This window comes from Lathamus discolor, chromosome 5, assembly GCF_037157495.1.
Source record: "Lathamus discolor isolate bLatDis1 chromosome 5, bLatDis1.hap1, whole genome shotgun sequence".
Taxonomy (NCBI): domain Eukaryota; kingdom Metazoa; phylum Chordata; class Aves; order Psittaciformes; family Psittacidae; genus Lathamus; species Lathamus discolor.
The window spans coordinates 49,223,509-49,238,208 of NC_088888.1; the positions used below are offsets into that span (position 1 = coordinate 49,223,509).

The 14,700-nt window shown below is 42.8% G+C and overlaps 1 protein-coding gene across 8 annotated transcripts in view; it reads left to right on the forward strand.

Annotated features, from left to right (window-relative positions):
- The window catches only part of NHSL1 (NHS like 1), a 176,601-nt gene extending 164,746 nt beyond the window's left edge, over positions 1-11,855 (forward strand). For 6 of the 8 annotated variants that reach the window (XM_065680736.1, XM_065680738.1, XM_065680741.1 and 3 more), the window contains 3 exons: positions 1,968-5,396; positions 5,913-6,042; positions 9,567-11,855. In XM_065680736.1, the coding sequence (XP_065536808.1) occupies positions 1,968-5,396; positions 5,913-6,042; positions 9,567-10,284 (4,277 nt within the window). In that variant the 3' untranslated portion in view covers positions 10,285-11,855. The remainder of the gene's footprint in view (positions 1-1,967; positions 5,397-5,912; positions 6,043-9,566) is intronic. The other 2 variants (XM_065680737.1, XM_065680739.1) reach the window with 1 other exon arrangement.
- The last annotated feature ends 2,845 nt before the right edge of the window (positions 11,856-14,700 follow it).

Genomic DNA, 14,700 nt, shown 5'->3' on the forward strand with positions numbered 1-14,700 from the left:
ATACTGAAATGAGGTGCTCTCAGCCACAGGTCAGTATGTGACAGTGTTAGGTACTTCTTGTAGTGCTGACAGCTTCAATCTCCACCAGCCCCATCCTTCTGTCTCTGTGCGTGGGGGTGTGTGTGTATTTGTGTGCATGTGTGTATCTCACAGTGGTAGAAGAAAATACCCCATCTCTGGTTATTTAGTCCACAGATTTTTCTTACTGGATATTTTTAATTGGCTAATAGTTGTCAACAGTGATGTCACAGTTCCACAGACATTTGAAATGTCTGCTCTGATGTTTGTCTCTCTCTTAACCAAAGGGGCACACACTGATTCTATACCAAAAAAAATACATATGGAAAGCAAAACGGAATTATTTTTATCATTGTACTGCTCTTAATAACTGTATACAGAATATGCAAATACCTCTCTTGGTTGGCTGCAGTAGTCCATCTGTTCTGACAGTATCTCAGATTATCCAAGACGTTTGCCAGCATTCGAATACCTAGCTTTGCTGCAGACCTCTACCAGAAGCAGAAAGAGGCTACATTTTCATGAGAGCGAGAGAATCTACACAAAGCAAACTAAATAGGCTTCAAGCTGCTAAAAGACTACTTATGTGCCTGGGGAAAAGAAGTAAACAATCTTTTTGTGTGTGCTGCTTTCACTGTAGCCTTTTCAGAGCCCTCTTTTCCTTGTTCTAAAACCCCTCTTTTGCCTGCCAAGAATAAGGATAATTAAATGTACTTTAAGTGGTGGTTAAAGCTGCATGATAAGAATACCTGATCCAATTTCATATAGTAAATATGAAAGAACAGTCCTATCAGGCGTGCTTGTTACTTCACTGCTGCTGTAAGACTAGCTAAGGCGGAGACTTGAAATAACCAATTTTCTCCCACAGTGACATATGCAGCATCCTTACAAGCATCTCCAACAGCACGCCTGCTGTTTGTGTCTGCTATTTATACAGTAATGCAACTGAATTGAAAAGCAACAGCCTTACACAGACTAATTTTAAAGCAGTGCTCTGGTTTGTGATTTTAAAAGGCAGCTACCAATAAAAACGTAAATTTAAAAGAACCCTGGAGTCCCTTCTACTGACCCAGTGCTAACTGTATTTTGAACTAAGCCTGTTTTTCCATTATCCTCAAAGTCGGAATTTGTTTATGCCAACATGATTATAACTTCTTTTTTTAAAGTACAGTTATTTTTTATTCGCTGACATGCTGAGGATGAGACGACCATCAGTACTAACTGTTTCTTTTCCCCATTTCTTACGATTTTTTCCTAAATGAAAAATAGAAAGCAGTTGTATGGAGAAATGTTATTTAATATTTTTATTTGCAGTGCTGGATAATGTCTTTGTATAAATGCTGTTAGAGCACATACATTGTTTGTGGTAAAACAATGCATGTTCCAATGTGTTAGCCTCCTCTCAGATAAACAGCAAGGATTGAAGAGCTATCCGTACCTCCTGAAATTGTTGGTTTTTTTTTCTGAAGTGTAATGTTTTAAAAAAGCAGATCTGATTATTCATATTAGTCTTCAGATTTCCTTCCCCTTTTCTTTATTGCACAAGGCATTAGCATGGAAACACACTTCACATTTCTCAGGCTTTGTCTGTGCCTGCTGCTTTTGCCTACTGGAAGTAAAACAGTACTACTTGGTTTCTGACATAACTGATTACTATGGAAATTATTACCATGTCATAAACAGAGGATTTCATGTGTCAAATGTGCGGCAGGAACGCAGGTAATTCTGTAAGCCGAAGATTCCTGGTAATAAAGAAAGAGGGAAGAGAAATGCAGAAAACATGGGATGCCTGTGCAAAATCCATTGTTGCAGATTCTTTTTCAGAAGGCATAACCAGCAAGAGCATGGGGATCGGTCAAGCACTTTGCTGGGGTTCTTTGGTTTTAAATGAATAAGAAGATAAATGTGAATTTGTGCCTCAAGAAATAATTGTTTTATTTTGACTCCAGCAGTTGGTACTGGCCAAAGTGATTTCCGAGGGCATTCGATGTATGTCCCAGATCACTGTTCCACGCTAGGGAGACTAGACAGCTATCGCTCTGCTATGCAGCGCTCTGAAACCAAGGACACCAGCTGCCAGACGGAGGAAGTTAAGGTTGTGCCCCCTTCAATGAGAAGAATACGAGCACAGAAAGGACAAGGCATTGCAGCCCAGATGTCTCAGTTCTCCAGCTCATCTGGAAACATGTCAGTGATGAGTGATTCTGCTGCAGTTATATTTGCTTCTCGGCAAAATAGCGACATAGGTTTTCACAGCTTGCCTCGGGCTGGTGCAAGAGTGTCTCTGCAGTCCCTAGAGCAGACAGAGAGCATCTCTAGGCAGACAGAAGACATTGCTGGCTCTTTACCCTACCAGATGAGTAAATTGCAAGTGGATGATAGTGTTGTGCATCTGAGGAATAATTCTACAACAGGGACCCTGTCGAGGCCAAAGTCTCAAGAGGTGAGAAGCTATGATAGTGAAAAGTCTGCAAGCCCAGCATGTGTGGTCTCTCCTCATGCCACCTACTCAACGAGCATCATACCCAATGCAACACTGTCATCCTCATCAGAAGTTATTGTTATTCACGCTGCCCAGAGTGTTGGATCATTGGACAATAAAATCACCAGCTCCACTGCCTACCCAAAGCCAAGAGACAATCCTGTTGCCAGCAGTGCAGTAAGTGGGAAAGAAGACCACCATTCCTCAAGCGGTAACTGGAGTGAGAGTAGCTCCACCCGTCACTCACAGACGTCAGATACCATCCCATCTAATGCTGTCATGATGCTTTCTCTTGGTGACTCTGCTGTCTCTCTTAGCACTCCTGGAAATGCAGAGGCTGGGTCTCAGAGCATGGGCTATAGCTGTAGGAACAATCTCACTTTACCAAACCCTTCCCAGGACAGCGATGGTAGGAGTGATTCTAGCTGTTCAGGAGAGCGAGCACAAGCAGCAGTGAACAGCACAGAGCACTGGCTGTACAAGTCTGCAGAAAACAGTGAGACTCTTTCACACAAGGTGGTTTGTACCACATCAGGTTGTGCCACTCCCGGTAGCAACGTGAGCAGCAGCAGCCTGGAGAGGACTTCAGTCAGAGATGATTCTACTTCTCTGTATTCTGTGGACCATGATGGTTATTATGGTTCCGTGCATATGGACTCTGGGCTGAAGTCAGGCTTGTCTTGTGATAGTACTAATGGTTTTGGGAACTCCAGAGACAGTGTGATAAATGTCTTAGAAGGAAAGGAGAAGAAACATCAGGATGACCAGTCAGGCCAAGGTGAAAAATCCCTTGTAAGAAACATCTCTCTGAAAAAGGCAAAGAAGCCGCCTTTGCCCCCATCCAGAACAGACTCACTCAGAAGGATGCCCAAGAAAAAAGCCCAGTCAAATGGACAGGTACTTGATGAAACCCTCATTGCCACCCTTCAGCATTCTCTGCAGTTGAATCTCAAATGCAAAAATGGCAGCTCCCCTTCCCAGAGTCCCTGCAGTGATTATGAAGATCCCTGGGTGTTGCGCTCCCGCAGCCAAAGCTCAGTCAGCGCAAGCAGCAGCATGATGTCCACCACTGCTCCAAACCTCTACTCCATCTGCACAGTCACTCCCTCTCAGAGTGAAACAAGTAGCATCAAGTCGGAGTACGCAGACCAGTGGGGTTACTACAGTGACTATGCAGCCGTGGCAGATGACCAGGTAAAATCCCCAGTGACCCATTCTGCCAGTACATCATCTGCTCTCAGCGATTACAGCATCAGCCACTTCAGTGATGGCTCAAGGGCTTCTGTGCCACAAGTGCCCAGTGGACTGGCCAAACCAAAGAGCACTTCTCCGGAGAAATCCCACCGAGTCACATCGCCATCGAGTGGGTACTCCAGCCAGTCCAATACACCCACTGCACTTACTCCAGTGCCTGTAATTTTAAAATCTGCATCATCAGGAAATGGAAAATCCAAGCTGAAGCCTAAAGTGCCTGAAAGGAAATCCTCTCTTCTGTCTTCGCTCTCCATGTCTTCCTCCTCCACTTCTCTTTCTTCAAATACATCTACTGAAGGGAGCATGAGTGTGAAGAAACTGGACTCCACCGTGAGCTCTGCTCCGGATTCTGGTGCTCCCCCTCTGCCACCTCTTCTTCCAACACCTCCTCCACATTGCCCTGAAGTTTCTCCTCCCCCTCCCCCCCCCCCTCCTCCAGCAGAAGTCATGGATCTGTCACCACAGCCAGCCTCTCCCACGTTCCCCCCTCCCCCACCAGAAGCTGATGCAAATTCTTCCTTTGCCCAGCCTGTCCCATGGTTTCCACAAGAAGCCTCCATCAGTTCATTCTCTTGCCCTTGTCCTGCTCCTTCCACTTTCCCCTTAGCTGTCCCGCCACCAGCACCACCTCTTGATCCCAAACTAACGAAAGGTGCAACAATATGCCCGCAGTATTCTTTTAAGAAACGTAACCAGGAAGAGTCTTGCTACAGTCCAGTGAAACAGCCACTCAACAAGCAAGATCCATCGAGACCTGTGATGCCCTTAGTAACTACCAAAGCATTGCAAATGGTGCAGCTGAGGTCTGTGAAAAAAGCGACAGAAGGTGAACCATCACCTGAATCTGCTTCTGAAACTGCCTCTCAGGAAAAGGGTGCTGTAAGCTCATCATCTCAGTCTTCCCTAAAGCCGTCTCTCTCACTAAGACTCAGCAGCAGCTTAGGCGAAGAGGAAATGAAAACTCAAGGCACTTCATTTAAAAACTCAGTTCAAACACTGGCTCGGGGTTCTCCTGTCGTTCTGCCTGATAATGTACCTGCACTTGACAGAGATCAAAAGCCTGCAAGTGCTGTGGGTCTAAACAAGTCTTTTGAAGCTGATGCACTGGGGACAACTGGTGAAGACACACCTGAGCCTTCAGTGCAGAGTGAAGACCTCCTTTTTGGCATGTTACTTCAGGGGTCACCAGCATCTCCCGACAAGACTCAGGTCATATTGCCAAGCAAGAAACCACCTCCTATTTCAAAGAAACCCAAACTGTTCCTTGTGGTACCACCTCCACAGTTAGATCTTACAGTGGAGAAAAAAGCTGAAGTGAGTGATACTGTCAGAAGCACATCAAGCCCAACTAAGAGAGACGCTGTGCTTGCACACTGCGAGGAGGCGAGAAATTGTCTTACAGATGGACTCAGTTGTAGCGAGATGGACTCTGGCAGCCTGGTTCCTGAGGGAGGAGCTGCTGGATTCACCTTCTCAGAGACAGTGGGAGCTAATGCCTTTGTGGTACAGCCTGCTGCATCACCAGTTCAAGAAGAACCCAGGCAGGAGGAGCAGTCTGCTTTTGAAGAAGGAAGCAGTTCAGGCAGCAGCCAAGACAGTGGCAGTAACACTGACGGGCACCTATCTCAAGAGAACGAAACTGGTGAGTCTCTTTCCTTTGCCTTTTTTTCAGATGCGGCAGTATTTTAAAGAAGCTGGGGAGTGAGCATAGCAGCCCTAGCATTAAGGTGGGCTTCTGTAGAGAAAAGAACCTCTTGCAATAATTACAACTATAAGCCTAAAGAAAGTTGCAGGGACCCGATTAATACTTCATGAGATTTCTTACAATTCCTTTCTGATTTCTCATTATTGAAGACATGGGAAGAAAATGATGCTTTATGTAATTGTGCTGAGATTTCATGCTATGAAAATGTGGTTAGCTTTGTTAATTTTGATTTTGTGTTAGTGGAAGCCATACACGTTTTCTTTCACTGTTCTCTATGTGTGTAAGCAAGCACAGGCATTTTGTGCACTGCAGTTTCCTCAGCAAGTGTTCTGAAATCACAGCAATGACAGCAGTGCACTCATTTGATCAGAGGCGGTGCGAGCAGATTTCAGGACTGTATGCCTGTTGGGTTCCCACGATGGACTGACAGTATTGTTCATTTTCTCTGCATAGTGGAGGTGTTCGAATCGGATACAGCACATAGTTCGTTCCTGCCAAGCAATAGTTATGGGGAAGAGGCAGATGGAGTGGCAACACCAGCAAGACCAAGGACTACCGAAGATCTTTTTGCAGCCATTCACAGGTACTGCAGAAATTGCCATTCCCACACTCAGGTCCTGTAGTTCTTGTAGTAAATGTAGTTAACATTTACTAAAACACCCAGTTACAACAGTCATTGCTGTAACAGAAAGCAGGCATTTATCAGCTTTCTAGTAAGGCGATACATGAAAAAGATAAAGAACTTGTGTTTTATTGTTCTACAAATATATTTTAATCAATTCTGAACTACAAGCTATCAGATTAAATCAATATAGATTGTATTATAAATAACCTGCCCCTTAAAATATCAATTACGTCTAGTATTTATTGTACTGTTCTCAATCTGCCATATTAACTCTGCTGTTGCTTTTTCTGTGTATCTTTTTGTTTTCATTCTTGTTCTTCTCCATCTCTTTTTACTCTCTTCGCTGCTTATATGGTGCAGTTTGGGACAGAGGCTCAACGCTAATGCTTCATGGCAAGCGTGGCTGAAACTGGCAAGTAACACAACATGTCAGTCATATGGCAAAACATATGGCAAACGCTGGATTATAGTTTGCCATAATCCAGCCTGAGGTCGGGTGTCTTGTGTCAAACTGGTTCATGAATGAAATGTGCAATACTGGCTCTATTATCAATGACATTATTCATTTCCCTTAAAAACAAAATCATTTCAATAGGCAACTAGATTTTTGTGCTGTTCACCTGAGGTTCTAAACAAAAAAAAAAAGGAAAAGAGAAAAAAAAAGGCTTAAAACCACAACATGAAACGTGTGCACCATTTAAACAGTACACACAGAAGACCATTACCACTCTGAACTACTGGGCTTGCTTTTAGATTAGAATCGATGTAGTGGTAGTGCCATCTTGTGGCTTTGTCTTTAACTTCAAAAGGTACAGGGGCCACCTCTTTATCTGGTCACAGAGAACACCTGGCAGCATCTGTATAGGTTTATTTAGGTTTAGTCAGTTTGTGAAGCTGTGCATGAGTTCTGCATCAGGAGTACTGAGGGATGGGGAAAGCCTGTTGTGAGAACGTGGCTGGGAGACCGCATCACTTGGGATGCAAATGCAAAGGAATTTCATCTTTGAAACTATTCTGTCTCAGATGTTACAAAAATTCCATACATATGATACTGACTTTTTACAACTCATGGTTACTCCCTTAGGACTTGGCTTGTGGGAGCTGTTCTAAAAATGGTCTGTTGCATTTGTGTTGCATGGCATTTACCAGGACTGCGACAAATCTGGTTTTAGAATGAAGTATTCTGGCCAGTAGCCCTTCTCCATTCTGTATGCAGATAGGGAATGGATCTCTGTGTGTATGCACATATGAGTAATTTGTGAGTTTATGGGGAAATGGACAATGGAACTGGATGTGACATAGTTAAAACTGCTTCACACATTTGTTATTAAGACCTTGCTTTTGCTGGCTTTAGACTTGAACTACTATCTTCCTTGGTTGTTAATTAAGTAAAAATGGCTTGTTTCCCCCCCCCCACACACACACTATTTGTAAAAGGTGTTATTTTGGGGATTGGGACTTCTGAATATGTGCTTTGGAGTAAGATGAGAAATTTAGTGGTATGTGTGTTAAGGACAGGAAGAACAATCTAAGTTTAAGTCACAGATTTCTTTGAATATGTACCCTGTCTCAGTCTGAAAAGCCACCAAAACCAAATTTGGTTCTTAATTTTAAGTTTCTGACATAATTCATACATGCTGAGAAAAGCATGGAGTGCTCTGCTCTGCATTTGCGGTCTAGCAATTAAGCATCAAACCAAGATACCACTCTTGCCCTAAAGATCTTTGCAACTGAAATTTTGCTTTCTATATATTTGGAATTTCATTTGGGTTTTGGCAGCAGTACAACCCTAGCACTTCAGTGTTTAAAGATACCCATAGGCAGCCAAAACCCTAATGAAGGGAAGTCTTTTTCCTGTAAATAATTCGCACACATGTTCGCATAGAGACTCACAGAGCATCCAAGCACCAAATTCACTTGCTGACTACGGTACTGACACAGTTAAATCCAGACAAGGTTCTTACGTTTGCCACTACTAAAGGCATCATTTTATCCCTGTGTTATCTTCTGGTGTCCATTCATCCTCAGGCTGACTGGATGCTGGTATTACATTCTTCTCCCAGAAAGGCAGGTGGAGGCAGCAGCAGCTGAAAATAGCAGCTGCTACAGCTGCCTGTGGGGGCATCATAAATGATCTGTACATAAGCTTCACCACTAGAGAGACAGCATCACTCCAAAGTCTTGGCAGAGTTTATGGCCATGTCTGTTGCTGTCACCTACTCAGCCGACAGATCCTGCTACTTTATTTTCTGGGGGGAAGGATTATTATCAATAGGCTGCAATGCATAAAGACATTTGGGCTTGCCTTGGCAAAATCTCAAGGCCTTTAAGAAAGTAGAGCTAAGGATCACATTAAGTAGAAACCTGTTTTACAAGGGGAACAATCTGTATTGAACACACAGTTGATAAAAATTCATACCAAATTACAGCATGCTAATCTTGTAACAAGTCTCCTGACTTGTTTTAAACTTTGGCCAAAATAGCATAAGTAAAATTAGCCCTTATATGATGTTTTTGAATTAATTCTTGCTTAGCCCACAAAGAAGCAAAGCAGCTTTGCTGCAGATACCAGGCATGTAAAACTTTTGTTTAAGATTTATAATAATGGGAAAATGGGGCAATAGAAGTCCAGCTTCCACTTATTCTCACCTCCATAACTGCTTCTTAATTTTGTTTTTGTTATCCCTGCACTTTACTTGAAATTAAAAAACACTCCATCCTTTCATTTGGAAAGATAACTTTCATGTCAGGAAGTTGGTCTCTCCTTCATTTAGTCGCAGAGTTGCAATGACTGAGCACCAACAGAACTGTGAATTTTGTCTGTGTATCTTAGTAGAAGCTGGAAGACTCAATTTCCACTATTCAGTTAATATTTAGGTCAAGGAGGAGACTTTTGTTTTTTAATTAATTTAATTCAGAGTAGTCACCTGTGGCTCCCTTTACGCCATCTTAACTTCAGCAGCAGTGCACTGCACTATCCTTTGCTAAAAGCAAGTGCACTAAACTGCCCGTCTAATTCTCCAAAGAGCATCAAATGAAGTAGTAGACCAAAAGAAAACAAAACCCCCAAACATACTGTAGATGACGTATTTTTAATCAGGTCCCCCAACTAACAGATAAATGGCACTGTATATAATCTTTATAATGCATTAATCTTAGCAGTTGAACACTGACTCCAGAAAACCTGATTCACTAAACTTGCTGAAGTGTTTTGGACATTGTATTACCAGTTTTAGTAGTTTCATTGTTCCAGATTTGCAGAAGAACAATAAAATTTAGCTTATACCTCTAATGCCTACATTAATGCCTATACAGTTTTGGTGGTGTTCTTACTCATGCTTTAGATTTAGATTACTTCTCCCTTATCCCTCTCTCTGCTTTAGCTTAATTCATTGTCATCCCTTTAAGATGAGTTAAATTAGGAGAGGTAAAAAGTTTAATTTTTTGTTTGGTCCTCTTTTCTTGCCGTTTTTCCCACTCAGATCCAAAAGGAAAGTCCTTGGCCGTAAAGATTCAGAAGACGACCGTACCCGCAACCATTCTCCGTCACCCCCCGTAACTCCCACTGGTGCTTCCCCAACCTCAACTACCCTTAAACAAGCCGGATCTATCCAGAGGAGCATTCGCAAGAGTAGCACCAGCAACGACAACTTCAAAGCCCTGCTGCTGAAGAAAGGGAGCCGCTGTGACACCAGCTCCCGCATGTCCGCGGCAGAGATGTTGAAGAACACAGACCCGCGGTTCCACCGGCCAAAGACGGATGTGTCTCCGGACATTTCTGACAGCCCTGCCAGCTGCTCACCCAGCAAGAGCAAACGGGCCCAGGAAGAGTGGGCCAAGAGTGAGGGCCTGATGCCAAGGAGCATGTCCTTCTCTGGCACTAGATACGGCCGGTCCCGGACACCCCCCTCTGCTGCCAGCAGCAAGTACAATGTCCGCAACCGCATCCAGAGCAGCCCCATGACCGTCATTAGTGAAGGAGATGGGGAGGTGGTGGAACAGTCAGAGGGCAGGGTCCGAAGGACTTTGGAAGAGCAGCAAGAGAGACAGCTTGATATGTTTAACAGTGATGAAATGGACATGAATGACTTTCCGTATGCTGAGGAGGCAGGCTGCAAGGAGACCTTGGATCCAGCCCATCTAGACTTACTGACTCAACCAGATACTTCAAGGAAGTATCTAAGCCCTTCAGCTGAATGAAAGTTATATGACAAAAGGCATTGGATATTAGTCTAGAAAATGACAGATAACTAGATTCCAGAAGAAAGCCCAGACCAGGACAAGTTTACTTTGCTGAGCATTTAATCCACGAACTGCATGTGTGTGTTTAAATGCTAAAGCAATGATAGTTCTGCATGGTTGGGGTGGGGTGGGGAGGACTTGCGTTGAATGAGTGGTCTGTGGCTTAAAGAAGGTTAACAGTTGAATTTTGTTTTCTTGTGTAAAGCCTTAGAAGTCCTCTTGGGGGGTGGGGGAGTTTTCACAGAGCCTGTAGGGGTGTGAAGTTTTTCTTGACTGCAATTGCGCAAGCAACATTTAGGAATAAGCCTGAAAAAGAGGAATGGGAGGGCTCCTGTGGTACAAGCTGGATGTTTGCTTCAAAAGCATTGTAGAGGTGCAGCGTAGTGCGTTCGTTAAGCAGGGAGAGGCACAGTGAGGCCCATTCACCTATGAGAAGGGAGTAGGGTTGGTGCTGGGGTGTTACATGGCTTATTACTGGGGTATGCCCCCAGTGTTCAGTGGAGCGTGTCCTGCTAAAGCAGTTAGTGCACCAGGTTATGAATTGGCCCAGGGTACCTCTATTTTTGGTTTTTCCTGAGGGAAAATGAAATACGTAGTTAACATGGAAAAGGGAGCTGAGTTTTATAACACCCCACTAGCTGCTATGCAGCCACACACATACGCTTGGAGAAACACTCATCTCCAAGTGAATTGCTTCCTTGACTGGAGTATTCCCTTAGAGAACTGGAACAACTGGATGTGTGCGGAGGATGTGAGCAGACAGCAGAAAGGTGGGAGAGGAATTAAGCAGTGTACTGCCAGAGTTTGGAAGGGTGACGTTTCTGAATTAGAAAGGAAAATTTGACTTTGAGAACTTGCACTACAGAGCTGCAGGTGGAGCCTGTCTTTCAGAATTGAAATGGGAGCTGTGTTTTGCCAGAAGTCTGTCTTCCGTTTGTCAAAATGGGAAGATTATTACTTTTCATCACTTGAAATACAGATACTTGCTAACTTTTGGTTACCAAAGAATAAGTTACAGTTACTTTCCTCTTTGATTTGCCTGCAGTATTTCTCTTCTTTTTTAACCTGAATAATTTAGTGAGGTTCAGTTTTATTGTATATTTTACAGATAATAAAAACACATAACGGTTTTCCAATTGCAAAGAAGACCATTAATTAAAACTGAAATATTGGCTGGAGTTTTTGGTTCTTAGTAGCAATGAAGCTTTTAATTTTTAAGGAGAATTTTGCATCATTTGATGGCGTGCGCAGTTTTTGTATTGTTTGTAAATACTGAAAGTTGTTAAAATATCTTTTGATCTCCCTACCGTAGAATTTATACATTTTTAGATTGCTTTTAAGAAGAAAAAGCACTCTTTGTAGATTATTTATTTTAGAGAAATATGCTTGTAATCTCTTTCTTCAATCCTTCCACTTGTTAGTAATGTAAATTTCAGGGGCCTTTGTTTAACTCTTCCCTTCCCAAGAGGGGAATAGTGATGAAAATGCTGTGACTTTGCTTCAATAAAGAAAAAGGCTGCCAGTTGCCATATTGTCTTTTGAGTTGATTAAAATCTCCTTCAAAAGATGTGTCCCACAGCATATGGCAACCCACCGAATGCCATAAACCATGCATCCAGCTACTAATCTCCGGTTTTCATCGCAAAATGTACTAATTCATTTCACAGACAACTAAAGCCTGCTTACCCATCCATCCTATTTTGGCATCTCAATGCTGAGACTAAACAATTGAAATACTCCTAAGCTTTTGACAGTATCGTTTGTGAGAGTTTCTACTACTTCCCTCTTACTTGCAACCTGTCCCTGAAAACTAAAATTCTTGGAGAACCAGATTATAAGCAGTGTGTGAAAAGTGAAATGGAAAAGGTGAATCCAGCTGCACTCACTGGAACATGTGTGGGATTAAGTGGTGCACGGCAGACTTTCTACTATGTTTGAATGCTAAATATATTTTAAAACCATTGGATTTTCTTTTAATTACATGCAAACCTAATTGGATAAAGTAAGATTGTTTCAGGTATTATTAATATTAATCTGAACTACATACTGTTGCAGAGAGAGAGTGCAAAACGTCCTGCAGCTGCTAAATGTCTCATGAGTGTTGCTTTGGTGTTCCTCTCAGAGCTGATCACATGGAACTTAGAGCACAGTGTCCTTTTCACAGCAGGTACTGCCCCTTTTAGAGCTACGTATGCTGAGTAGTCCTTATGCCACCACCCCTACAGAAAATGCTTAGGCTTTGTTTTAGTGTTTACAAATGGGGAAATCATCTAAGTGGAAAATGTCAGCATTGGAGAAAATTACAGTGTCTGCAGCTCGTGCAGGACTTGGCAGCATTTTGCATGAAGGGCCTGTAGGAGACAGGGAGCCTGGCCAGCTTGTTTCCATTACGCTGGCCAGCTGATGCTGCTGGGTATTGCTATAGGCTATATGGGGAACTATTTGGGAAGTCCCAGCTCACATGCACACCATCTTGTCAAGGCAGGTAGGTGACATTTAACTTGAATGTTGCGTGACTGGATTTCTCCTCTGGCAACAGGTAGCCTTGATGCTCATCTAAAACCTGCATCTGCTGTTAGGTGAGTTTTGGTTGAGGCTCAGGTTTTGGCTGAAGGCCGTGCTAGCGTAGCCCTACTGATGATGCTACATGACTACATTGTACCACAGTATAAGGTACAGTGAAATACATTAAATGTGCTGAAATATGTTTAATAGTGCTTGTAATGATACTTATTTAGGCAACTGAGGAAATTTTCTTAAGGAGATACCACTGTGTCATCTCCCCGCTGCCATCATGCTCTGTAGAAGCACACAAAATTGGTCAGTAGCTCACTTTCCTCAGCAATACCCTCCTTGGCCCAAGTTTCTGCTACAAAACCTTAAGAGCATGACAGCTTTAGGCTGTGTTTTCTGTACTGGCAACAACTTTGGTGTGTATGTAATTATGCTAAGGAAAACATTACTAATTTTCTGTCATGCATCCGACTTCAGAGCTGCTTTCTTCCATTATAAGCTTCCTTCATAGAGAGATTTTGCAGTTGTGGCTTTATTAAACAGGTATAGATGAAATGTAGCAAACCTTTGCTAAAGACATCCAGAGCAGTAGAATAGGATAAAAAATACACACACTTTGACCATGCTAAGGAGAAAAAGGAAACTTCTCATCCTGATGCTTAATGAATCTTACTGTCACTTAGAGGGCTTGTTCAGAGTTTACAGTTGGTTTACAGTTTGCCTCTGAACCAAAATTCATTCTTGAAGCTAGATGTGAGATTAATTTCTGGTTTTCCTTTCATTGTGAATGATTCTCAGCATCAGTCTTTCCCTAAATTTTGCTCTGTATTAACTCATTCTTTGCTTCCTTTGTTGATGTTCAAAGTTCTTTCTTACTGCTGTCAGATGTAGGCAGCCCCAATCTCCTTTAGAATTAGAGCCCCTCCATTATTGATACATTCATGAGGCTCTGTGGCATTTACAAGCCTTCATTGTTTATATACTGGAGAGAGGAAAATTTATTAAATGAAAGAAGTTATGCAAGGAGCAATAGCTTGGTGAGAGGAGGTTTGGAAGGTTACTGGAAATCAGTTAAAAGAATTGGGAAAGGAGATTTGATGAAGGCAGGGTTTTGAAGAACCAGGATCAGATGCTGGTTCATGCATAATGCTTGGCCTGAAAGAAGGCACAGAATAATGGCAGAAAGGGTGAAGCAGGAAGATTACTGAGAAGAAAAGTACAGTGAATGCACAGAACAGTAAGGTATGAGGCGGGCAGGATATGCAGATTCTTCAAGACGAGCTTCATTAAGTACAGAGAGAAAAAGGCAAAGGAACAACAGGATAGTCACAACACGGGGTAAGAAAAAAATTGTCAATTTTATTTTTTTTTTTTACAATTCAAAGGTTACAGAAGGCCAAAGTCAGTCAAACAGGGGAAAACTGTTTTAGAAAAGGAAAAAGAGCAAAACCATGTGAGCTGAGAGAAGCAGTAATGACCTGAAATGAGGAGTGCTTTAGGAGAGCCCAGGCAATACCAGGCAGGTGACTACAGGCTCGAGCACAATTCTGGGAAGGGTTCTGCACAGAAAAGCCGTGCCTGGAGTCTGGAAAGAATATAGGATCAGGGAGATTAATGCTCAGGTTCATCCTGCCTAACTTCTACCAAGAGCCCTGCATCCAGGGATTTCCATGGACTTGCTCCAGCTCTCCACAGACACCTGTGCTCGGGTAATTTGCTACACCTTCAGCTGTTTCTGGGAGAGAAGAGAGGCCACTTGTGCATGCAGCACAGGTATACATGGATTTATAATATTGCAAGCAAATACATATTGTCAGGTATTGTTTTCTCCCACAAAGTTCTGGAAAAGCAGTTTATAGC